Source organism: Panthera tigris, chromosome E2 (assembly GCF_018350195.1).
Source record: "Panthera tigris isolate Pti1 chromosome E2, P.tigris_Pti1_mat1.1, whole genome shotgun sequence".
NCBI classification, from domain to species: domain Eukaryota; kingdom Metazoa; phylum Chordata; class Mammalia; order Carnivora; family Felidae; genus Panthera; species Panthera tigris.
The window spans coordinates 28,140,505-28,165,242 of record NC_056674.1 but is presented as its reverse complement, the minus strand read 5'-3'; the positions used below and the strand labels follow the sequence as shown (position 1 = coordinate 28,165,242).

Below are 24,738 nucleotides of genomic sequence, written 5' to 3'. Positions count from 1 at the left end.
GACGCAGGTGCGTGCACCCGCTCTCACCTCTCGCCAGCGGCCCTCATGCCTCGCACCTCACCGTCCTCTCTGGAAGAGGGTTCTAGGGAGCGGCTTAGGATTTCTGCGGTTGCAGTGCAGAGAAAGTAAACTTGTGACGTATTTTTGTTCTGTTTTTAAGATTTGTACAATTTAAATGTATTTCATTTTAAGTTTTAAAAATCAGGCTTTGAAAAGAAAATTCCATGTCTCTCCGCTTTCAAAATATGTTTGAGGTAGAATCCATTTGTGTGATGACTGTATTGAGAAAAATGTTTAAGACAAATAGCACCAGATACCGAAAGGAGGGAAGTAACCAGGGTGTCGGGTTTGCTTTACTTCGAGTGTGGCACAGGCCCTCGGCAGGCCCCTAGGGAACAAAGCCATAGTTGGTGATTGTAGTGCCATTGTCACCCTTTGAGTTGTACCCCTATTTGGAACTCATTTTAATGTTTTCACCTTATTTTTTTTTTTTTACTTAGTATTAATGTGTGTTTTCAGGAAAGACAAAGATATGCTTGAAGATAAATCTAAGAGCAGTAACTTAGAAAGAGAGCAGGAGCAGATTGACCGCATTGTTAAGGAATCTGGAGGAAAGCTAACCAGGCGGCTTGTTAACAGTCAGGTGATTGGACTTTTCCTTTCTTTTCACTACCTTCTGACTGGTCGTCTGAGACATGCAGTTTTCACATTGCTTGTGCACTTGTAGCCCGTGTCTGCCATAGAGTTGTTCAGTACAGTACTCCGAGGAGGCAGATTTAATAACATATTTATAAAGGACATGATTAACCTTTTTCTCTATTATTGGCTTTTAGTGAAGTTAATGTGTTCTAAACTTGGCAAATGAGCATTTATACTCTGGTCTCTTGAATTCATTGTTTACCACATTGCTCTTAAAACCAAATAGATTAATACATAACTTCCAGCAGGTCACTTCCCTTCCCTGGTCTCCAGTATCCTCCTTTTTTTAACAGAGGGGACAAAACAGAGTGGCCTGAAGGCCCCACATAGCTCTTTAAAATTCTCATGTTTCCTTAACCTTCATTTCTGCAGCCCATTAGCACCTATGTATATGGAGCCAGGTGGGAAAGTTAATATCTAAGTGTAATGGTAGCAACTTACTATATTGGTTTGATTAAATTTAGGGCATTGTAGTGTGATATATATACATATGTATGTATGTGTACATGCATATGAACGTGGTACATATAAAACTGTTGAGGACATTTGGATACTTTGGGTCATTGCAGTGTGAATTTGAAAGGAGAAAACCAGATGGAACGACAACATTGGGGCTTCTGCATCCCGTGGATCCCATTGTAGGAGGTGAGTTCACAGATCACACTGTGCATGAACTTGCTGGTTCGCAGGCAGTAACCTGGGTGACGTTTTAAACCAGCAGGCCTAGTACTGTGAAATCCAACCGTATTGTCAGCCATAAAGAACTCGGCTAGGCATCGTGTATTTCATGCTAATAGCATGAATAGCTTTACTTCATCTTTAAGTAGATTCTATATACATCAAGTTTTCTTTAAACTACAAAGTCCCAGGGCACCTGGGTGGCTCAGTTGGTTAAGAATCCAACTTCGGCTCGGGTCATGATCTCACAGTTCAGGAGTTCGAGCCCCATATCGGGCTCTGTGCTGACCGCTCAGAGCCTGGAGCCTGCTTCAGGTTCTGTGACTCCCCCTCTCTCTGCCCTTCCCCCAGCTCGTACTCTGTCTCTCTCAGGGGGAAAAAAAAAGTCTGGAATTTCAATGTATTTAATACAGAATATCAGACCCACAATTAAAGCCAAAATTTTACAGTTTCTAACTCTGGCTCAAAGAGATTATGGTATGTATGCTCAGTTATTTCTGGAGGTATCTCAAAACCTTCTTATAAAACATCTGACTGACTTTTTAAATTTCAGTGACTAGAACGAATATGTATGCCATACAGTAGCATATAGGAATAATAAAATCCTGCTGACGTGATGGCTTTCACTGTAGTTGGTAGAAAGTTTGTAAAGGTTGGGAAGCATTGCTTTAGAACCTCTGTCATGTTTTTTATTTCCCTCAGGTATTTTAATGGTAGTAGTATAGGGAATAATTTAAAAATTTGATAGAAGAATTTTTTGTCATTCACCTGAGAGGAAAAATCCTATATTGTGATACGCAAATGTGAGCATGCTATTTTATAAATCCCCATTTTCCCCACCGCCATTATGAGAGAGATCACCGGGGATACAAAAATGAATGACGCTCCAGTTAACAGTCTCCAGTATTTACCTCTTGCTGCAGGCAAGGCCTGTCTCGGGTGCCGGAGGTGGAGCTGGGTGTACAGCAGGGAACAGAACAGAGATGAGTCCCTCCCCTTTTGTCTGTGGGGTGCGGGACGGAGGAGCCAATGAGAATAATCGCGTGAAGAAGAGCAGCTGTGACGGGACACAGGTGGGGGTCAGAGAAGGCTTCCTTATTCCTTAGCAAGGTGACGTTTAGGTTGGTCCCCAAAAGTGAGTAAGGAGTGCGGGGATAGGACGTAAGAGACTTTGAAGCAGTGGGAAGGGCCGGATGCATTTGAGGACTACAGACGGGAGCCTGTTCGTGTCTTTCAGCGTTTCCCTCCACTCTTGAGGTGCTGACGGAGTCCCTTCACGTAGAAGAAAAGTGCTGTCTGCAAAGCAAAACTCACTTTTTGCTTTTATGTGAACTTTTCGTTTCATGTGAAACGTACATGGTATTGAGTCAAAGTGCCACGAGATCGGGAACGTTGTTCTTTCTAGTGTAGCTGTGTGAAAATTTGGTAATTAAGAGGATAAGGATGCAATTAATGATTTAGGTGACACCTTAAGATCTGCCCCTTTCTTCATGTCCGGGGTCTGTGTCTGCCCTTGCTCTGCTTCCTTGCATTTGCAGCTCCTGGAGTCGGTGTGGCCCAGGCTGCCCCGGCTCCTCACGTTTCGGCAGCTCCCTGAGAGGCCTGAGCACTGGTCTAAGGTGGAAGCTCTGCCCCTGCTCACTTCCAGGTTCTTCTTCCAAATTCCAGACTGCTCGCCAAGAGGGAGAGAAGATCCAATTTAGGTGTTCAGAGTTTCTCGCAAGTGCTTTCATTCCCTCACGCTGATCACCTGTGGCATAGCCTCTGTTCAAGGGTGGTCGCGGTGCAAAAACCAGGACTCTTCACTAGAGATCGTGTCTTCTCCTCATACCAACCGTCCTTCCCAGTTCTGCTTGTATCAGAGTCCATCCAGTTACAGGGGTCTGCTCCTGGTTTACAGAGCACATCTTTAAGGACCGTTCCTCACTGCATTGAAAGTATGCCTCAGAGATCCTAATTCTTCTCCTGAATGTACCATGAGTTCTTGTCTTTAGTTGGGTGTTGTCCCCTAGTCTTTTACTAAGCTTTTCTACTCGTTTACTTTCATCACAGGTTTCAACTTTTAAATCCTTAATTTTTGTTTTTAAGTGAACTGCAACATGATTATAAAGTATTCCAGGAAGCAGGAGAGGGTAATGAAAAGGACCAGGTTTGGGGCCTGGCCACATTCCTACCTTGCTAAGCTGCGATTTTCTTACGTGAATAAAGCCTCCTGGACAGAGTCCCATGGATGGCACGAAGCAGCGTGCGTGCAGACACCCTGCAGATCACCCATCGGCTCCTTACCACGTGCACCTCCCCACACCGAGCCCGGTCTTCTGTTTCAGAACCAGGCTACTGCCCTGTGAGACTGGGAATGACAACCGGAAGGCTTCAGTCTGGAGTGAACACTTTGCAGGGGTTCAAGGAGGACAAAAGGAACAAAGTCACTCCGGGTAAGGTTTTTTCCTCAAGCAGTTAGCGGGGGGAAAGTGTAATTACCACTTACTGCTTTATTACTAACTCTTTTGGTGGCATTTTTGCAGTATGAATCAACTCTTTTATTAACTTCGGAAGAAACTGAAAAATCAGTTACTAGTATTCAAAATGACTTTTGTTCTTTCTTTCCTCGGGGGAGAAGTCACTTGAGTTGTGACTTCATGAGGATCCAGGAGGGGGAAATACCTACCTTCTATTTGTTATGCCAGTCATTGAAGTAGTAAAATTAGAAGGGAATAATCTTTAATAAAATAAAAATCAGTTTGACACAGAAGTTAAAGAGCAGTATTGCAGTACTTAATTTCTGTCAACAGTGTTATACTTGAATTACGGACCCTACAGTTCTTATGCTCCACATTACGACTCCACGTTTGCAAATATCAGCAAGGACGACTCTGATCTAATCTATTCAACCTATGGGGAAGAGTCTGATCTTCCAAGTGATTTCAGGTGAGTCACCAGTTCATCAGTCTGCTGAGTGCCATGTTGTTCTAAAATCCTAATAAACGTGTGTATATACAAGGGGTGTGGTCCAAACTGGAGGTATAACTTTTGAGACCCCGTGTATGTGTTAGTCCTGAGGTGAGTAAGGTCACCTTAGGGAGGAAGTGAAGGGCAGGAACAAGTCCAGGACTGAATGCTGAAGCCTCTGTCATTGAGAAAGTCTTCTTTTTCTTTGACGGTTTCCCCAGGAGCATTTCATTTCACTGTGTTCTTGATCTTGTTTGCTTCTCTCATGACGGTAAAGTTAGCACTGGTAAGGCTGTAAGTATGCTATCGTACCTAGACAGAAATTTTTACACAGTGGCGTATAAATTTAAGTCGTGTCTGGTGGAAACCGTTGGCTGGGATGGGAAGATGAAGCCGACAGGTGATTCATATGGAAGCGACTTTCCCAACATTCTCTCTTTCAGCATCCATGAGTTTTTGGCCACATGCCAGGATTATCCATACGTGATGGCAGATAGTTTACTGGACGTTTTAACAAAAGGAGGCCATTCTAGAACCCTTCAAGAGTTGGAGACGGTAAGAAGGCTGCTAAAGAACCGGGTAATTTATTATTGGCTTTCAGCATTAGTCACTGAGTGTTATGAAACCATGGGAGTCACCAGGGTGACAGCTGGGCTGCCTTCCCCTGAAAGACAGCCCGGCCTGGGTGTGGACCGCGGGTGGAGGACAATGAACGGAAACGAGTAAGCCAGCTACCAGGGTCTGTGAAGGCCAGAAGACTGTCGTTATCTCCCGATCTTGGGAACATAAGAATCAGGATGGGGCTGACTGCTCAGAAGTCAGCTGGTGCCATGTACCCTAACAGAACAGGGGGTCTCGCTCACTGGATTGAAACCGAGTTGACTTACAATGCTAGCGAATGTCCTTTTCTTTCTTATGTGGTAAGAACACAGTGGTGGGGCCCCAAGGAACAAAATAAGAAACTTCCTCTTTGCTGTCACTAACACTTGTAGACTGTCTCTAGTTCAGTTGGACGTAGTTGATAATCTGGCAGGCCCACAGCTCAGAGACTAGAACCAGACAGTGTTCCTCCTGGTGCAGAGGAGAGTCAAGCTCCACACCGTCCTTGTCACCATACTTAGAAGAACCTTACGTCTCTCAGGGTCCTAGCTGTTTCCAGTGGCTGTGGCTACTGTCGCCTTGTCCTCTGCCCTCACTGCACATGTGGCTGCTGGTCCCTGGGTGACTGTCAGCAGCGCTGAGTCGGCACCTCTGGCTCACTGAGAACAGCTGTACAGTCTTAGTGCTCGATCTGCTTTCTTCGCATGACCTAAAAACACGCACCTTCACATCAACTCAAAAATATTTTTCCTCTAGCCTTCCCATCAGTTAACCTGAATTAATTAGTAGTATTCAACTACAGTTGAGTATCTTTCATTTGGTTGATAGGGCAAAAGATTTCAAATGTGAAATTTCTCTATCCACTGATCCAGCAGATCTTCTCAGAATAGATCTTAGAAAAATTTAAAAAGTTATATATAAGGATGTGTTGTTTATAATTTTTAAAAATTGGGAATTGGTTTTAAAAAATCATAATAAAGCTTTTTTTTTTTAATTTTTTTTAATGTTTGTTTATTTTTGAGAGAGAGAGAGGCAGAATGAGCAGGGGAGGGGCAGAGAGCGAGAGGGAGACACAGAATCTGAAGCAGGCTCCAGGCTCTGAGCTGTCAGCACAGAGCCAGACACAGGGCTCGAACCCACGAATAGTGAGATATGACCTGAGCCGAAGTTGGACACTCAACTGAGTCACCCAGACAACTTTTTAAAAAATAACATCATTATTTTTAACTTTTTAAAATTTTTTAAACTTTTAAAACTTTTTAAAAGATAACATCGTTCCTAATGTCTGTGCATGATACCTTTGTCTGTTGTTAATATGTGCGTGATCTCTGAAGGCTGGTATTATGGGAAGCTTTCACATTCTCCATAGCATTTGAATATTTTACAGTAATCTTCTGCTACCCGAGACTATTGCTCTATTAATGCAAAATAGTCCCTAGAGTGCCTCCTATTTTCTCCTTGTCATAGACTTACCGGTTGTTGAAAACCGACTCCATTTACTAGGTACTTCTGTGCTATTTACCAAATACTTTCATACCTTCTTGCTCAGGCACAGAAAGATTAGTCTTGAAGTTACCAGTAATAGGTACTCTTGACTCACAAATACTCTCAAAATGCTACTTATTGTGTCTATTTCATTTTTGGTTTAAAATAAATTCCAGGGGCGCCCGTGTGGCTCAGTCAGTTAAGTATGTGACTCATGATAACGTCTCAAGCCATGATCTCACGGTCAAGAGATCGAGCCCTGCATCAGGCTCCTCACTGAGCATGGAGCCTGCTTGGGATTCTATCTCTCTGTCCCTCCCCAGCTCTCTCTCATGCGTGCTCTTTCTCTCACTCTCAAAATAAATAAAAAATTAAGTTCCAGTAATCCAGGGGCACCTGGGTAGCTCGGTCTGTTAAGCGTCCGACTTCATCTCAGGTCACGATCTCATGGTTCATGAGTTTGAGCGCCAGGTCGGGCTCTGTGCTGACAGCTCGGAACCTGGAGCTGCTTCAGACTCTGCCGCTCCCCACTCACACTCCATCTCTCTCTCAAAAATAAACATTAAAAAAATTTTTTTTTCAATGAATAATTTCCAGTAATCCATATTCTTATTTCTTGCCTCGAAACTCTTAATATTTTTTGATTTTCCTTGATATTTACCTTTTTAATATATCTTTTAATGAAAATTGGTTTTCTTTGTCCTTACAGCCATCACCTGAAGATGAAGGCCAGACCAGGACCCTTGACACAGCAAAAGAAATGGAGGTGATTATATTCGTCATTAAAAATATTTAAATGGAGGATAAACTCAAAGGCCTAAATGATAATGCTTTATTTTAAAAGAAAATTATTTATTATCTCCTTAGGTAAAAGAACTCTTTTTGCCTGTGGGGAGCGTAGTAGTAGCCAGTGCGGTGCACAAGCATGTACACAAGGGAGCCCAAACTAGTTACCGCACCGTGGAAATGTACACGTTGTAGGAACACAGATCAGAAACCAGCTGCTCTGGATGGCCAGGGAGATCCTCACAGAGGGGATGCCAGGTGGACGGGGTCTAGCAGGATGGCCAGGCAGTGTCCCAGCAAGCAGCGCCTGGCATCTGAAGTGGGCAGAGATGCCGAAGTGGGACAAACGGATCTGAGAGGACGGGGCACGTGTGCAGAGAGCGTGGAAAGTGTGTGACCCGGGGGTGTCAGGCAGAGGAGGAAAGGTGGGGAGGCTGCACGAATGAGGGTCTAGTGACAGAGGGCCATACGTGCAGTCCGAGACGCTGAGAGTCCACCCTTGAAGACCGGAAGTTCTAAGAACATGGGGAGGGGAGAGAGGCTGGAGGAGAGGACCGGTGAGAAGCTGTGGGGCTTGACAGCCATATGCTGATGAGTGTGGCAACTTGGAAGACAATAAAGATCTACAGTAAAGAGAAATACAGTAGAACTAAAGTCGACAGGACCTGGTGCGTGAGGTACATCATAGCATCGTGAGCGCCCATCCAGGGTGGGAACAGGAGCTCCCCTCAGTGGGAGAGCAGCTGCCTTCAGTTCCCCACGCGGCGGCGGTTCGAGACGTGGCTGCAGGGGAGGCCTAGGACTCCCGGATCTGGCGGCAGGCGTGCAGATCTGGAAGTCGTTGGCATAAAGGGAGAGTGTTACTGTAGTCATTCAGGTGAATGCGATTGTCCCGAGAGAACGCGTGCCCCGGCTAAAGGTTGAAGGACAGATCCGGGCGCATCCATGTTGTCACAGTGATAGCATTTCCTACTTGCTAAAGACTGAGCAACATTCCACTGTGCCTGTGTACGTGTGTTGATCTCATCCGTATACCTAGACATGGGATGATTGCTGGATCGTGTAGCAGTTCTTTTGTTGGTGGTTTGAAAAACCTCCGTACTGTTTTCAGTAGTGGCCGTGCCAGTTCGTATTCCACCAGTGGTGTAGGAGGGTGCTCTTTTCTCCACGTTCTCACCAGCACTTGCCATCTCTTGCTTTGTCGTCGTCGTTGATGGCCATCCTGGCTGATGTGAGGTGATATCTCATTGTCATTTTCATCTGTTTCCCTGATGATTTGTGGTGTTGGGCACCATTTCATGTACATGTTGACCATTTGTATATCTTCTTTTCAGAAATGTCTATATCAGTCCTTTCCCCATTTAAAAAATGTTTTTATTTGTCTGTGTTTATACTATTGTGTTGTTTGAGTTCCTTATATATTTTGTACATTAACCGATTATCAGATATATGGTTTGTAAATATTTCCTTTTATTCCATAGGTTGTGTCTTCATTCTATTGATTGTTTCCTTTGGTGTGCAGAAGATTTTTAGTTTCATGGAATCCCACTTTATTTTTGCCTCTGTTGCTGTGCTTTTGTGTTCATATCCAAGAAATCATCACTCAGACCAAAGTCAAGAAAATGTTCCTATACATTTATTAAAGACACTATTCTTTTCAAAACAAAGGGAACAAAAAAAGGTTGAAGGACAGAACTTTGGAGAAGACCCGTAGTTGAGGTAGAAAAATCACGGAAGAGGGACATGCAGGAAGGAGTCCAGCAGTGTCAGCCCCTGCCAATGAGCCCAGTAAGAGTGGCAGGTGTGGCATTTGTAACCGGCAGAGCAGTGCTGGTAAAATGGTGGGGTTGGAGGTAGACGTCAGGGGGCTAAAGGAGCGGAGGGAAGCTGGGACACAAGAGCGGACAGATGTGTGCCCGGTAACTGACACGGAAGAAAACCTGAAGAGGAGATCAAAGACAGATGCGGATGTGGTACCTGCCAAACCATGTTTTCAAGGAATGAGGAGCAGGCAAGGTCATGTGCTTAGTGAGGGGGCAAGAATGCGAGAAATCTTGAGAATGGGAAAGGCAGCTGGGTAAAAAGGGAACAGCTTACGGAATAGGGTCGTGAGGGCCCAGCCCCGATGGCAAGCCGCGAGCATTACTGATGGTTTTCCTCCACACACCTGCCCACGTGTAGCTAGAGAAATCGGGGGTTCAAACGATACACATCTGGAGTGCCATGCCAAAATCTAAAGGGAACCCTTGACTTCTGATAACTTGTTATCTGGGGCAATCTATTCCTAAAAAGCGGTGTTGAGGTTATGGAAACTCTGAGTCTTATAATTCCAAAACCAAAACCCCACCCTTTTTAGGATTTTGTTTCTCCCATGCCATACTGACAGCCTGGCTCTGTGGAAGGGAAGAGACCCAGGAAGTACCTCATGCACATCTGCTGTGGGTTTGCAGGTGCACGGACCGGGGGCCAAGACACTGCCTGTGAGCCTTGGAAGCGTGAGGCATTGTCACAGTCCCCGAAAGTTCTTCATGGTGCAGACATCGCCAAGGCCCTCATTCCTGTAGTCTTTTTAGGTGGCTGCCACATGGAACAGGTGATGTGTGATGACACATCATTTCACTAGAGAAGTGTGCGTGTTCTGGAGAGACATTTTTTATAGGTAGCAGAACTCTAACTGCCAAGTTAATAGGTGGGACAGCTTGGCCTGCACACACAAGCCATCTTACTGACGTTTCATTGCAGCACTGACGGGACTTAACAAGCTGAAATAATTCCTTTCTTCCTTTCCTTCTTTTTTTCTTTTTTTTTTAAGCAGATTACAGAAATAGAGCCAGAGGGGCGTTTAGACTCCAGTAATCAGGACAGGCTCACAGCGCTGAAAGCAGTAACAAATTTTGGTGCTCCTGTTGAAGTGTTTGACTCTGAAGGTGAGTGTCATTTCATGACCCAGGCAGTCTAGATTTAATGTCACATTAGTACAGATTAACATAGCCATTCACCACAGGAAATCTTGGCTGGCCATGCTTCAGTGAGTAGTAAAGCATGTCTGTGGTGGTGATCTCATTTGGAGGGGATCACTCCTTTGAGGAGAGAAGACTAGGCAATAAACAGCAAAACCCCAGAGCACAGGACTCCCTTTACTACACAAGGTGGAACCCAAGTATGTCTCTGTTTTCCTTAGCATGTTATTCTTCGTACCTTACAGAAGCTGAAATGTTCCAGAAGAAACTTGATGAGACCACCAGATTGCTCCGAGAGCTCCAGGAAGCCCAGAACGAGCGTCTGAGCACCAGACCCCCTCCCAACATGATCTGTCTCTTGGGCCCCTCTTACAGGGAAATGCATCTCGGTAGGTCGCACCTCCGGGAAAAGGAGACGTGGGGGATATTTAAAGGGAAAAACTTCTGAGAAGGGACACCGCTGTGAAGCAGTGCTAAAGTGAACTGTAGGTGATTTATTTTTTGCATTTACACAGTTGACCCTTGAACACGTGGGGGTTAGGGATGCTGACCCCAACCACCCACCCTGCGCAGTTAAAAATCCATGTGTGATTTTTGACTCCCCCCAAACTTAACTACTGTAATAGCCTTTTGTTGCCTGGAAGCCTTACCTGTAAACAGTCAGCTGACATTTCGTATGTTCTATACTGATTCATACAACAAAGCTAGAGAAAAGAAAGTATTAAAATCAGAAGAGAAAATATATTTACAGCCCTGTGTTATCGGAAAAAAAGGCAATGTAAGTGGATCTGCACAGTGCGAACCCCCATTGTCCCAGGGTCAAGTTTGTGGTGTTCCTATGACTTTTTTTTTTTTTAATCTAAAGGAACCACGTTTCAATACCTAGAGCTGTGTTTCTTTTTCTTTTTGTCTTCCTTCCCAGCTGAACAAGTGACCAATAATCTGAAAGAACTCGCACAGCAAGTCGCCCCAGGTGATATCGTGAGCACGTATGGGGTTCGGAAGGCGATGGGGATTTCCATCCCCTCCCCCGTCGTGGAAAACAACTTCGTGGATTTAACGGAAGGTACGTGCCTTGTGTCTCCGGGAAAATGGAAGGCTAAGGCTGTCGTGAGCAAAAGGGACATCTCCTTTCAAATAACACTGGAGAGGTTTTTGTCTCTGCATGTTGATAGTGTAAAAACTGCTTTTATTCTTGAGACAAGATATAAAGGAAATAACGGGTTCACACATTTGCAGACAGAGCCACAGTGATGCCCTAGTAGCACATCTAGTCTTTAACCTTGAACGTGGTAAAGAAGGGCTGTCCGCACTTATTCCGGATGACACCTTTACTTTTTACTTAAAAGGGGGAAGTGCTGAATGAAGCCGTAACTTTTTCTTTCAGATTTTGAAGAACCTAAAAAGACTGATGTTGCCGAGTGTGGACTGGATGGGATTTGAAGCTAACTGGTACTTCATTATATATTATGTACATAGTTTTTTCATTCTTCACTTGGAAATCCTTTTCAGAAGATAGTAAATATTTGTAAATTGTGTTTTTAATTAAACTTTGGAACAATTAATGTTCCAGAGATTGGACTTCTATTAGGTAATAAAGCTGAGCCGGGGACTGCGAGCTGTGTCGCGTGTTATCAGCTGAGCTGCCCTTGACCTTTCCCCGGGGCTGGGTCTGAGGATAAAGTGATAGAGAAACACTTAGGAAGTAAAACAGCCTTTTCAGGACCATTCGTTAAAAGCAGCAAGTCCCCCAAATAATTGAAGTCCCTCATCTTTCCACGTTTGCCACCCTCCTCAGAAATTACAACCAGCTAGTTCCTGACTTACAAAACATTTCATCTGGATGGTTTCTTCAAAGAATGGCCTTGTGAGGAAGGAATAGGATGGACTCTGACCTGTTGCCCTCCAGAGCAGAAAGGAAGAGTGGACCTGGGCACGTTTGGGTCAGATGGTGATAAGGCCGCTTCCTTGGGGGGCACAGACGGGACCAGAGCAAAGACATTTCTTTCAAATCCCCATCCAGTGAGATTTCCTATTGTTACATTGTGGAAACAAATACACTTAACATACTTTTAGAATCTGCTAGTACGTCCCCTGCATACCTGTTGGGAATGACACCGTGTGTGCAAGGACGAGGTGCTTCCCCTGTGCCACCCTCCCCCTCCCCCAGAAATCACAGCACTGACTTGTCTGGAGGTCCTGTTTGCTTTGCCGTTTTCCATTTTTGAGACAGTCACTTAGAACTGCTGTAAAAGGATAAGCTAAATAAGGGAATCATGGAGCTTCACGTTCACATTTCTTTTACCGTTTCTCACGGGTCACCCGTGCCTCAGCGTGTCCCTTGCCCTAATAGTCATCTAATTTTATCTGAAATGCAAAGGTCAGCTGCTCAAGCAGGCAGCTGAGCAGGAGACCGTGAGACGTGTGGCCCCCTCCTGTAACAGGCGCCACACTGCAGCCTTGTTCAGTGAACGAGGCGCATTTAAGACCCTGCGCGGACTGTATATAGCCCTTCTGTAAAACCCCCCAGCTGGAAGTCGTGTTAGTTTTATTGTCCTGACCTTGAAACTAACATTTAGCAAGAACAAGTAGGGTGAAAGAGAAGGGATTCTCTCAAGAGAGTTAGAAATGACCCAGTGTTTTAAAAACCTACTACAGGGGCACCTCGGTTTTGGCTCAGGTCATGATCTCGGCTTTGTGGGTGCAAGCCCCATATAGGGCTCTGTGCTGGCAGCACAGAGTCTGCTTGGGATTCTCTCTCTACCTCTCTCTCTCTCTCTCTCTCTCTCTCTCTCTCTCTCCCTCCCCCACTTGCACTCTCTCTCTCTCTAACTTTGAAAAAATAAAAGCCTACTTAAAACTGTATGCTAGAAGACCTTTAAAATTGTTCAAATACACATTTTATCAAGTGTTTTTAGAGTTTAATTTTAACCTTTCAGTTATAATTCAGGCAGTAATTGATTCTTAAACTTTAGATCTAGGTAGAAACCAAGAAAACATTAGATTCAAAACACTAGGACATTCACGTCTTCCAGATTGCTAATTTAATGAATGAAATGCTAAACAAAGTAGAAACACTGGTACTTTATGAAAAGAAAATACAACATTTTGAAACAAATGTTACAGATCTATAAATATTCAGGATACAGAGTAATTCCTAGTTGTTTGCACCTTCTCAAAACCTGTTTCTGTATGTTGACCTGTTATATACACAGTGTAGAAGCTGGTTAATGATCTTCTCTATTAGGAAATTTTCTTAATGAGTAAACCAGAGAACTTCAGGTGTGATTGTCACTAGAGTCAGGGAGGCCACCTTTAAGCAAGCCCTTGACCCTTAGAAAAGGTCAGTGTTAGCAAAGACGCTTGTCCTGTCCTAAGACAGAATGGCGCCTGTGAAGAAAGGGCTCAGGGATCAGAAAACAGGCAAATCAAAACTGTATGTGCTTTTTATGGTCAGTTATGCACTAGGGTCTGCACATGAAAAACTAAAAACTTACAAAATATTTTTATCTGAGCACAGTGCTTGAACTGGAAATAAAAATCTATGGTAACTACTTTTTAAACTCCTAATTGGGATTTCTGTTGCCGGAAGAGAAAAGTAATTCGAATATTGCAAGAGTAGAAATATGTCCACCTCAGAGAGGCCCAACACGGCTGTGTGTGTCTATATCGCATCAGTGACAGAACCTCCCTGACACTGCGGGAGAGCCCTGTTGAGCAGCCCTGGTCACTGCTGAGTTAGGTGGACGCATTTCAGTGTAGTGCCCCCTGAAACCAGCCCTTTATATGGAAAGTCGGTGCATAAAACAGTTTAAGGTTATTCCCCTTAACAGAATTTTCGCCACAAAATTCCTTTATCCAAGTTCTTATACTTCGTTCGCCTCTATTCCGGTTACATGCGGGCCTCAGAGCTGCACTAGCGCCCCTGTACTTGCGGGGGGGTTCCTGGAGGACTCCAGCTGGGAATCCCTGCTCTGTAGTGAACTTCAGCCATGTTAGAGCCCCAGGTGTGCTCTGGGGATGCAGTGGTGAAACTGATTCAGAAACAGGAACGAGCAGTTTGGCTCCTCCTCAACCTTGAAACGCAGTGAAGGCTGACTTCTGATTCTCTTAGACTTGCAGCACCAGAAGACACCTCTCGCAAACCTGGCTTTTTGCACTTGATTTGATTCCTCCCGTTTGCAACAAGTCTGTCTCCGCATCTCTGAGCGGGCTGGCTTCCCAGATCCGGGAACCTCTTCTGCACGCTTGCGGAGGACGTGCTTTTCGTCTTGAAGCTCTACGAGTGAGCTGTGAGGACTAAAGAAGAGAAAGGGAGCACTACAGGTTGTCTGCCTTCTGTCTACACAGACCCCCTTCCTTTCCAGGACGGGAACTGCGATGTGAGGATAGCAGGAGGGCGCTCCAAGTACACACGGTGGTCAGGGAGGGGCTGAGAGGCCGTGCCTTTCTTTCCGGGCTGTGCCGCTCCTTGCCTTCTTGCTGTGTGACAGCCGTGTTCTCAGCCCCAGCGGGGCTAAGCCGTCAGCGGACGTGGTTAAAAAGACAACACGCTGGAGGGAAGAGATTTTTGTCTGGCATCTAAGAAGTCATTAGAAAGGGTAAAACTCCACTAATCCTATACCCATTTAAATCAAACACCTGCCAGAGAGGACAAGTAACAAGCCTCTGTTGTGCTGTTCTCTCCCTACTGTGTGAAACCACAGATAGAAAACTGCATTTTCAGCTCTGTTTACCGGGGTGCCTGTGTTAGAAACGTACAGCCCTGTTGCCGCTCCGCTGGGAGAAAGGCGTGCCCAACCCATCCCGGACAGCTCGTCGTGGTTCTCTACCTAGAAAAGACCAGTCCCACCCATGCGGCTGGCAGGCCATGGCCAGTTGTGTGTCTGGCTCCCCCTCTGAGGTCTCCACAGTACCCAGGGGATCCGCATGTCCCAGCTGCCTGTGCGTGGCGAGGCTCGGTGGTAGCCTCGGGCTGGAGTCTGGTGCACGTTCCGAGAAATCCTCTAGCACAAGTCCAAGGAGGCCACACACAGCCACCTTGTCAGGGTAGTGATGGCCAAACCCCTGGAATGCCTCTGTGGCTGGCGTAGGGCCGAGTGCTCCCTGTGGCTTGCTTCAGGGACGGAAAATCCGCTTCCAGCATGTTCACCTCCCAGAAGCCCTCAATTCAGTCCCGACCCTTGGAACTTTGCCGTGTCTGTGCAGACAAAGTAAGTCCTCAGCTCGCCTTTGCCTTTGACGTTAATCAGTCCCCGGCACTCGCAAGAATAACCTAGTCCCTGGAGGATGGTGCATGTCTCCTCAGTAACCTGAAAAGGAAAGGACAACAAACTCTTGGGATGCAGGAGAAACGCCTGCTGTTGGAGGGATGGCCGGGAACCAGCCCCGAACACACACGTCTGGTGTCCCTCAAGCATGTCCGGGCTGGAATCACAAAGCTGACGGATGCCTGGGTCCCCCGCCCCTGCCGGGAAGTTCCTCCCCCGGGTCATGGGTTTCCCCAGCTGGGGTGTACCTGGATCTTGCCAAGTTCTCCAGTGCTCTCCATTCGGCTGGCGACATTGACCGTGTTTCCCCAGATATCATACTGAGGCTTTCGTGCCCCGATCACTCCAGCGATCACAGGCCCGTGGTTTATGCCTGAAGATGACATTTGCGGTTGGCAGGTCGGGGGGGCGAAGCCTCAGGCTCTGCCCCTACGGGAGGCCACAGAGTCCAGCGGCAGCCCCAGGAAGCACCGACCAGCAGCTGAAATGCAGGTTGGAGGGGGCTTCCCGAGCCTGTGACAGGACCTCTCACTCAGGACGTAGGAGAGGTGGATGGGCAGCCCTCTTCCCAGCTGCTCGCTCCTGACGTCAGGCTGAGGTCATCACTTTTCCAGTATCCGCTCATCTCCCAGCAAAGAATAAACGGGCTTTGAGTCCCAACCCCGTTAGCTAACACGGAGCAGTCAGGCTCGTAACTGCTTTGTTCTCAGTATTATTTTAAGGATTCCAGCCCGATTTCTGGTTCTCCGTTTTCTGTAGTGATACGTTCTGATGTAAACTTTCAAAGGTAACTTTGTTAACAGTATGCAAAGAAAGAGTAGTTGCCCAGTTGCTGGGGTTGTGCGGCCAAGAGGGATTTCTCAGACCTTTCCTACCATCCAGTCAGGTGCACCGACAGACCCGAGCGTGGGCTTGCCGGGCTCCGGGACCCACCGCAGCCTCCCACCCCGGCGTGGCCCGGCCCGCCCTACCCTCGGGCCCTCACCGACTCGCAGGCGGAAGGAGTTGAAGGAGTGCCGGTTGATGCCGTCCAGCTTGCTCATCAGGGCGATGCTGAACTCCACCATGATGCCGATGTGCGCGTGCTGCCGCTCCAGGTCCTGTGGGACAGGGGCCGTGGGATCCCGTGCCCCGTCTTCCCTCCTCCACGGGGTGTTAGCCACCTCACTCCCCACCAGATGCCTCCCCCGGGCTGAGTCGTGAGGTCCTCTGCCCCTCCCTCATAGGACAGGGCAGGAAGGGGTGTCCCCTCGAAGTCAGGTGACAGGTCTGGGAACTGTTGAGTCCCCCTAACGTGGGGCTGGGACCCGCGGCCACCAGCTCAGCTCGGTACCTGGTTCTCAGTCCCTGAGGGGACGCTGAGCCCCACGGCTGCCATGTACGTGCTGCCAATGGTCTTGATCTTCTCCACACTGCTGAACTTGGGCTTTAGGAGCAGCTGCGGGACGAAGGGACACAGAGCCGTATGGCCCAGCCGCAGCCCAGGCCCACCCCAGGGTCTGAGAAGGGGTGGGGTCCCTCTCGCCACTGCTGCGAAGTTCTCACGCTCGGCCTCCCCATGTGGGCAGACAGCCGGTCCACGCAGGGACACGGCCTCTGGCTTTCAGCCCTGCTCCTCCTGACTCCGGCTTCCCGGGGTTCGTCCGTCTGCTCCTCGGCCCCTCCTGGGGCACCTGGACTCTCCTTTTTAAGGGCCAAGCACAAAGCACAGCCCAACAGTATCTACCCAGGAATGTCGACTGCTTGCAGCTGAGAATCAAGTCCAAACCGACTGACTTCCTCTAGACCAGCTGACAGTGTAGACTTGCTGGAAATCAAACTACAGGAGCCCCTCCCCTCACCCACTCCAGGACCCCCAGGGGACGCCTAACACCTCAGGCTCCCGAAGCCTTTACGGTGAGTGCTCCCGCCTGCACGCACATCCCTACGATGTTCAGCGTACACGTCAGGCACAGGGAAAGGTCAACAACAGAACAGAACAACGTCCTGTAATAGAAGCTACGTGAATGGTCTCAGAAAGTCTTTACTGTATTCATTCATCCTGCTCCTCGTGAGGACACGAAGCGAGGTGAATGACCTGGCCGTTGTGACATGGCGTCAGGCTACAGCTGACCTTCTGACCACACGTCAGGCGGAGGGTCCGCTATTCCGGAACACGGCTGACCCGGGGAACCGAAACCGCAGATAAGGGACTGCCAGTTCTTCAAGGACCTAAATCTAATCTTCGCAGGCTGCCCGTCCCAGAGAAGATAACAACACTTACTGAAGAAGCGAGGAGAGGCAGATGTGCACCTTCGGCCGTGCGTGTCGCTCCGCGCCCCGCCCCCCCGCGGCTCGGCCCAGAGGCCCTACCTCGTCGAAGTCGGAGATGATCTCGTTCAGCAGACGCAGGCACTCCAGCCCCTCCTTGTTGACGTCGCACTCCGTGTAGAAGACTTTGAAGTCCGGCACCGACGCAAACATGACACACACACAGTCGTAGGACTGATGGTACCAGTCCTGGGTGGGGGCGGGGAAGGAAGCAGGCCACCTTAGGCCCCCCGGCCCCGGAAGGGACCGGGAGCAGACAGGGACGCGGCTCCTCGGCCGCCCCACCAAACTCGGGAGGGGGCGCCAGGCAGGTGCCGCTCCGCCCGGCTTCCACGGAGACCCATCTGGGGGCTGTTACAGAAATAAGGCCGTGAGTCCGCTGCTTGGGGCAGGCCAGGCCCTGGTTGGCTTTGGCCCTTCGGTACCCTGGGTCTCCTGGCTGAGGCTGAGAGCCCCTGGGGTGGGAGGAGGTCCCAGATCACAGGAGACCTGGCTTCCGCACCCGTTGCGGATAAGGCCTGCTTCCTGATCTGTGAAACGGCGACCCAGAACTGGCGGAGCGCACGCTTTCATCCGCATGGATTGTCCAGATTACAAATGCCTGGACGTACATCCGGTCCTCACAGCCACCCTGACCCGTGGGCCCCCTCGTACAGGGGCGAGGTCCAGGGCCCCGGGACGTGAGGTCCCGGGGGCTGCATCCGGACCCTCAGACGCCCTGCCCTAGTGACCCAGGCCCCGCTCGCACCGCACCTCATTTAGCTTGTCACCAATGAAGTGTGCGGCCACGTGGGCTGGCAAGACGTTCTCCAGAAGGAGGCGGTTCACGTTCTCCATGGTTTCAAACTCCTCGTGTTCCTTTTTGAACTTCTTCTTCCACAAGCAATCCAAGCGGCAGTAATAGTCAATCTGCAACAATGGGGGAGCATCAGTGTCCTGGCCGCGGTGAGCGGGGGCAGAATGACACAGGCCGAGAAGCAGCAGGGCGCGCCCATCACCCTGGGGCTGCGGAGCCGTCCCGTCCGCCCTTCCACCCTCTGTCCCTGGCAAATGGCTCCCACTCAACAGCCACCTCCCAGTGGCCTTAGAGTCCCAGTCAGCCGTGACTCAGTTCTCAAGTGACCCACGTGACCAGATGTCACTGGTGTCCTGATGGGAGGCGATAACAGGGAGGTGAGGACGCGGGGACCCCTCCCCGAGGGACCAGAGCTTCCCTGCAGGGCTGTCTGCCCCAAATCTGCGGAAGTTCCCGCCCCATCCCAGTTCTCTCTCCGAGCTGAGCAAGGGACGCTGGGGGCTCCCCAGGCGGTACCTGTCTGGAGAGCATGATGAGGGTGACGTAAAACAAAACCAGGTAGAAATTGATCATTGCCTTCGGGTCCTTCCACAGACAGAACGGGGAGCTGCTGGACACGAAGGGAAAAAGCAGGAGTCATCTCCAGCCTCCTGCCCAGTCCTCAGATGCGGGGGGCGGCGGGGGGCGGGCCAGAGCCAGCCTGCGGGAAGGCGTGAACGGGACAGAGATCTCTGCCATCCGAGCTCGTGTCCTCATGGCGGAGACGCTAAAGGCAGCGTCAACTTGTACAGAAAAGAGGGTTTGACGGGGAGGTGGGAGAGGCCTCACCGCGGCGACACCACAGCTCACACCCGGATGACCAAGGATAGCCACGGCAAAGTCTGCAGGAAAAGCACTGCAGGCAGGTGAGTCCTCAAAGTGAGTCGGGGACTTCCAGGTTGGCAGGTGGGGTTTGCGGGTGCCGCAGACCCACACGAGCAGGTTTTGTTCTGGGTCCCGAAACTCCAGCCTTCTAAGTTCAAGGGGAGCCAGGCCCCTCTCCTCAACCCACCGGGGCCGAGAGCCCCCAAAAGCACCCACACGCCAGCCCTTCGAGTGTCAGACAACAGTGCTTTCCAGAACTCTCTGGACCTCCAGGACACGGATGAAGGAGGCGGCCTGGACTAGAGCTGAGGCCTCCCCCCGGCCCACCCCCCGAGCGGCATAGAGACCGGATGACCCAGGAGGCCTCCGTGCGACCAGGGGCGTCCCCCAGAGAACCTGCAAACGAGTCCCTCTCCAGCTCTGAGCGTAGCAGCCCGAGACCGTCGCTTGCCTGTCACATGGCAAGCGTGCCGCCTGCAGGTCCACCCCACAGGCGTCCAGTCCAGAGGGGACCCAACGCAACCGTCCCGCAGCTCGAAACGACGGCGGAACCAAAGGGAGGTGCTGCCGTGGAGCGCGGTCGGGAGGGGCGCCGTGGGCCCCACCTGAGGGTGCCGTTGGTCTTGGTGAGGTTGGCCAGGCTGTGGCTGCAGCAGTCCCACTGCCAGCACGGGGAGATGTTGAAGAGCACCAGGTAGGCCACCAGGGCCACCGTCAGCAGCACCACCTTCAGCTCCAGGCTCATCCGCAGGAAGACGGAGCAGGCGACAAAGGCCAGGATGCAGCTGCAGGTGTAATACTGGGGAGGCGGGGGGACGTCGGTCACCGCGAGGCACCCCCCGGACCGAGGGTCGCCAGAGAGGGCCGCCTCTAGCCGCGGCACACTGACCCGGAGCCCCGGCCCCGCTCGGGGGACCCGTGAGGAGCCGGCCTGTCTGCGGCGCTGCCCTCTTGCCTTGACGACCCTTCTTAACAAAGCAGACAACAGAGTCTAAAACTTCACTGTATGTTTGCTTCTACTTGCGGCAAACGGGCTCCTCGAAAGGAAAGAAGGCGGCGGCATGTGGACGTGACCAAGGTGGTACGCACACACCCGAGCGGCTTCCCTGCCTCCGGCTCGGCCAGGAGCCTGCCCTTCCCGAAGTGCATCTCTGCCCACGTTCCTGTCCGCAAGATCATGCTGTGGCTCCCCACTGCCCCCAGAAGAGAGACACTCATGGTCCCCCCTGATCTAGATCAAAGCCACCCCTGGCCCCATCTCCCAACTGGCCCCGCTCCACCCCCCTGTCCCATAACCTTCTTGCCCTTCAGAGACCAGCTCCCAATTCACCACCACTCGGGATGAGTGCCTTCAACGTCTCGAGCTGTGAGGGAGCGGTCCAGGTGGGGACACGCGGTGCCCAGAAGTCCGGCCGCACTCACCGGGAGGAGCTTGCACGGGGCCAGCTCCCTGCTGCTCACGTCCCCATCCGCCAAGCTCTGGTTGCCTGCAGGCTGCCTCAGGGCCGGGAAAGGCATCAGCGGCTACAGAGGAGACAGGTCACCATGAGGGGTGGTCCGGGGACCTGGGACTCCAGGACCTGCCAGGACCAAGCAGGGGTGGGGAGGGGCCAGAGGGCTGGGCCCGAGGCCTCCGCGACATCTGCCAGGCCCAGCTCTGAGTGTGGCCAGAGTCACTGCCCCAATTCCCCAGCACGGTCCTCAGCTCCACAGTGGGGTCTGGGGGAGAGAAGGGTGTAGAATGAAGCCATACGCACACTGTCCCCAGAGCATCAGAAGCTGGTGGTGGGAGGTGTGGGGGGTGGGGGGAGAAGCTGGGATCAACATGGACAATGAGCCCCCTGCTCCCCAGGTGACACAGAGTGTGGTGGTCACAGAGTCTCCAGGACACGGAGACACCCTAGCTCTAGATGTCAGAGCTGGGAGGACCAGCAGGGACAGGTGCTGTCTGCAGCACTGAGCACGCGAGCAAGGCCTGAGAAGCAGGGGCTCAAGTGTCCTCCGGGCCTGTGCCCGGGCAACCACTCCTTAGTGAGGAAATGGAGTCTCAGAGAGAGAAAGACAGGGCCGCCTCAGGGGACCACAAAGAAAGGCGAGGATGCCAAAATGCTGGTGATTCAAGACATCGCGGCCTCGTGGGGCTAGCCACAGAAGCTCTATGGGGTCCCCAAGTCCTTGTCGGCAAACCGGGCCTGCCTCGGGAACCTCCCAGAGCCTGCCCGCTGCGCTCTGCAGGGGCTACACCAGATGCAGCTCTCAGGCAACAGGATGATGGGATTCGAGAATCTGAAGCTTCCCAGGGTCAAACACTGGCCCCCTTCCCCCGGGAAGCATGCTCAGGCTCGTGGGGTCCTTGCCAGGGCCCGCCTCCCCCACCCCCGGAACCCACCAGGTTGACGATGGCGATGCTGAGCAGGCTGCCAATGGTCAGGATGGCCAGGGACAGCCGCAGCAGGGGCTGGGTCTCCACCCTCTCGGAGATGGCCTGCAGTGTCCCTCGGGCGGGGCAGCACCTCTGTGGAGGCACGGGGTCAGGTGGCCGGCGCCAGCACCCGGACAAGGAGCCCACGGTGCAGCGGCCCGGCGGATGCGCAAGCTCCCAAGAGCTCCGCTAGTGACCGTCAGCAGGTGCGCTGTGCCCGTGCCCAGCCCAGAGCTCAGCACTCATGGGGTGCACAGACAGAAGGGACGTTCCCACCCTTCGGGCCGGGGACGGCCACAGCCACTTGGGGGCCAGCAGCAGCCTGGGAGGGCAGATGACTGGGAGAAGCGCCCGGCAAACTGTCATCCAGGCAGGAGGGGCGAAGTTGAGCACGGAGGGCTCCGGGGAAGGGTGGAGGCAGCGGGAGGGCCGGTGGGGCAGGGCCCGGCCAGGTGCCCGCTCGGGCTTTCCCACTCACCAGGAACTCGTGGGCAAAGCACAGGCCCAGCACCAGCCCCAGCACACAGGCCACCAGCCCGAAGGACACACCCAGGGCCGCCATCCTGGAGAGGAGAAAACCTTAGTTCTGGAGGACCGTCTGCCCAGGGCCAAGTCACAGGCAGGCCCCCCCACCCCCCAGCACCCCAATTCTCCAGCTCCCGGCCACTTCCTGCCCCTCCCAGACTACTGCCTACACGCAGCAAAGGGGATCTTTGAGAACTGTGGTCCAGCTGCCCACTCCCGGCACGCAGGGCCCGTGGTTACACAGACTTTAGACTCCTGTCCGGCATCAAAGTGCCATATAAAAGTGCTTCCTATTTGGTCTTTATTAGGCACATACTGAACCCCAATCCTCGCGGACCCTTTGGCCAGACCACCCTTCCCGAAACCGCCAAGTACCTGACCTTACTCCTTCCCTGTGACCTCACCCCCAACCCTTCCCCCCACCCAGCAGGGCCTTTGAAGCAGGAGCAGGAATCTCCACGGCTCCTGATACCCTGGCCGTGCGCCCGAAGAGGGCCCTGAGCCCACAGGGGACTGGGGAGGGGAGGCGTGTGTGGGAGGGGGAGGCCTGCAGCCGGACAGTCAGTGACAACAAAAATCAGCTCTAGTGATCCCAGGTGTGCGGCCACAACCCCAGTCCAGTTTCTCCCGTCTCAAAAACCAGCCCCCTCCTGCCGGTCAAGAGCGCCGGCAGGCCCTCTGGTGAGCCCTGTAAGGTCACCGCCCCTCCTGGCCCGACCCCAGTGGGCTGGACGGTCCCGCCACGCCAACTGACCTGGGCAAGAGCAGGACGTGAACGAGCAGGATGCAGACGAAGACGAGGCTGGCGCAGGCGAAATAGTGGCGGACCCGGGGGATGGGCGCCAGGCGGTACTGGGGGCGGTGGGGACTATCAGGGGTGGCAGAGGCCCCGCCCACAGGGCCACTTGCTCTGACCCCTTCATCGCCCACCCCGGCTCGGGTTAATCACCTTAAAAACACCCTCCTTGAGCTCCAGGTGGCGATTGGACATCATCACGACCAAATAACCCTCATGAGCTCCACTGGGCATGGCTCCTTGATGTTTAGAGCCGTCCCTGCCCCTCCCCCACCCCGCCCGGGGTCTCTGACTTGATTTCCCAGGTCCCTGAAGAACCCATGGCCCCAAGCCTGTGGATGGGAACCAAGTCTGAGCTCTGGGCTGGTGGTGGGTCCGTCCCCAGCCCAAGCCAAGGAGTAAGGCCGGGGCTGAGCCCCTAGCTAGTGCTGTCTGCCCCCCTACACCGGGCACAATCTCATGGTCTCCAGCCACAGGGCTCCTACCGCAGATGAGCAGACTGAGGCTGGGACGCTTGGACAGCTCAGTCGACTCGTGATGTTGGCTCAGGTCGTGACCTCGTGGTCGTGAGATCGAGCCACACGTCAGTGGGAGCAAGCCCCACACTTAGCGCAGAGCCTACTCAGGATTCTCTCTCCCTCTCTCCGCCCCTCCCCTACTCGTGCTCTCTTTCTCAAAATAAATAAATAAAACTTGAAAAAACAAACCAACCAACCCTGAGGCTCAGAGAGTCCAGCAGCCCACCCGGGTCACACAGCTAGTGGAAGGCTTGCCAGACAGGTTTCCTGATGACCACACCTCCCCCAGACCCCAAGCTCCTACGGAGCCGCCAGCTCAGGGAGCCCCAGCTAGAGAAAGACCCCCCAGTCCTGGATGCTGAGAGGGGAGAGAGGTCCCAGCCCTGGCCACACAGATCAAGGGTCTGTGAAGTAGGCAGCAAGTGGCCATCTGTCCCGCCACATGAGTTTTCAGTGGCATAACGTGTGTACCTGGGACACTGCCAGAACCCAGTAGGCGCTCAAGAAATAAGTAAACACTTGGTACAAAAAGCATGTTGTCGTGCAGCCAGAGGGAGAAGCACTTTTTCCTAACTATAAGGCTGATATTGTCAGACTAAGGCGTGCACTGGCCCTTACGGGCAAAGCTCCTAGCATCTGAATGGAGCCTCTCCCAGACCCAAGAGGGAGAATCACTGATGGGGGCGGGGTGGGGGGGGGGCATGTCAGGGGTGAGCCAGCAGGAAGAGAGTCCAAACAGAGCCAGACTGGGCCCGCCCCACCCCCACAGCCAGCCGGGGTGACTCCCCACCACCCTCCCTGAACAGACGTGGGAATGTTGGCTGTCCCACAACCTTCACCTCCGCAACCCCCCACCCCCAGGCCTTGGAGCCCTCGTTCCTGGGGCTGCTCGGGGGCCCTCACCTCTCGCTCAAAGCCCTTCTCCAGGAAGATGGACCCAAAGGTGTAGAAGTCATCAGACTTGGAGCAGCAGGGCCTGGGGGGTGGCAGACACAGGCCGTGAGACCTGGCCCGGGGAACTAGGGGGCCCCACCCTTGGGAGGAGATGGGGGAGGAGACGGGGCCCACCCGCAGGAGGCG

At 51.8% G+C, this 24,738-nt stretch overlaps 2 protein-coding genes across 11 annotated transcripts in view; one reads left to right on the top strand and one right to left on the bottom strand.

Annotated features, from left to right (window-relative positions):
* Positions 1–11,775, top strand: part of BRD7 (bromodomain containing 7) — a 37,336-nt gene extending 25,561 nt beyond the window's left edge. Inside the window, exons 8-17 of one of the 4 annotated variants that reach the window (XM_042968528.1) lie at positions 520–643; positions 1,269–1,344; positions 3,705–3,812; positions 4,170–4,305; positions 4,770–4,905; positions 7,121–7,177; positions 10,013–10,124; positions 10,403–10,546; positions 11,080–11,223; positions 11,545–11,775. In XM_042968528.1, the coding sequence (XP_042824462.1) occupies positions 520–643; positions 1,269–1,344; positions 3,705–3,812; positions 4,170–4,305; positions 4,770–4,905; positions 7,121–7,177; positions 10,013–10,124; positions 10,403–10,546; positions 11,080–11,223; positions 11,545–11,600 (1,093 nt within the window). In that variant the 3' untranslated portion in view covers positions 11,601–11,775. Of the gene's footprint in view, positions 1–519; positions 644–1,268; positions 1,345–3,704; positions 3,813–4,169; positions 4,306–4,769; positions 4,906–7,120; positions 7,178–10,009; positions 10,125–10,402; positions 10,547–11,079; positions 11,224–11,544 lie in introns of all 4 variants that reach the window. The other 3 variants (XM_042968527.1, XM_042968529.1, XM_042968530.1) reach the window with 3 other exon arrangements.
* Positions 11,776–13,178: 1,403 nt separating this feature from the next.
* The window catches only part of ADCY7 (adenylate cyclase 7), a 44,365-nt gene continuing 32,805 nt past the window's right edge, over positions 13,179–24,738 (bottom strand). For 2 of the 7 annotated variants that reach the window (XM_042968160.1, XM_042968162.1), the window contains exons 14-26: positions 24,562–24,634; positions 23,099–23,196; positions 22,298–22,382; positions 21,787–21,912; positions 20,820–20,921; positions 20,003–20,196; positions 19,050–19,143; positions 18,491–18,646; positions 17,780–17,926; positions 16,761–16,865; positions 16,413–16,527; positions 15,676–15,800; positions 13,179–15,469 (exon numbers count right to left, since the gene is read on the bottom strand). In XM_042968160.1, coding sequence (XP_042824094.1) covers positions 15,323–15,469; positions 15,676–15,800; positions 16,413–16,527; positions 16,761–16,865; positions 17,780–17,926; positions 18,491–18,646; positions 19,050–19,143; positions 20,003–20,196; positions 20,820–20,921; positions 21,787–21,912; positions 22,298–22,382; positions 23,099–23,196; positions 24,562–24,634 — 1,567 coding nt within the window. In that variant the 3' untranslated portion in view covers positions 13,179–15,322. The other 5 variants (XM_042968163.1, XM_042968165.1, XM_042968164.1 and 2 more) reach the window with 5 other exon arrangements.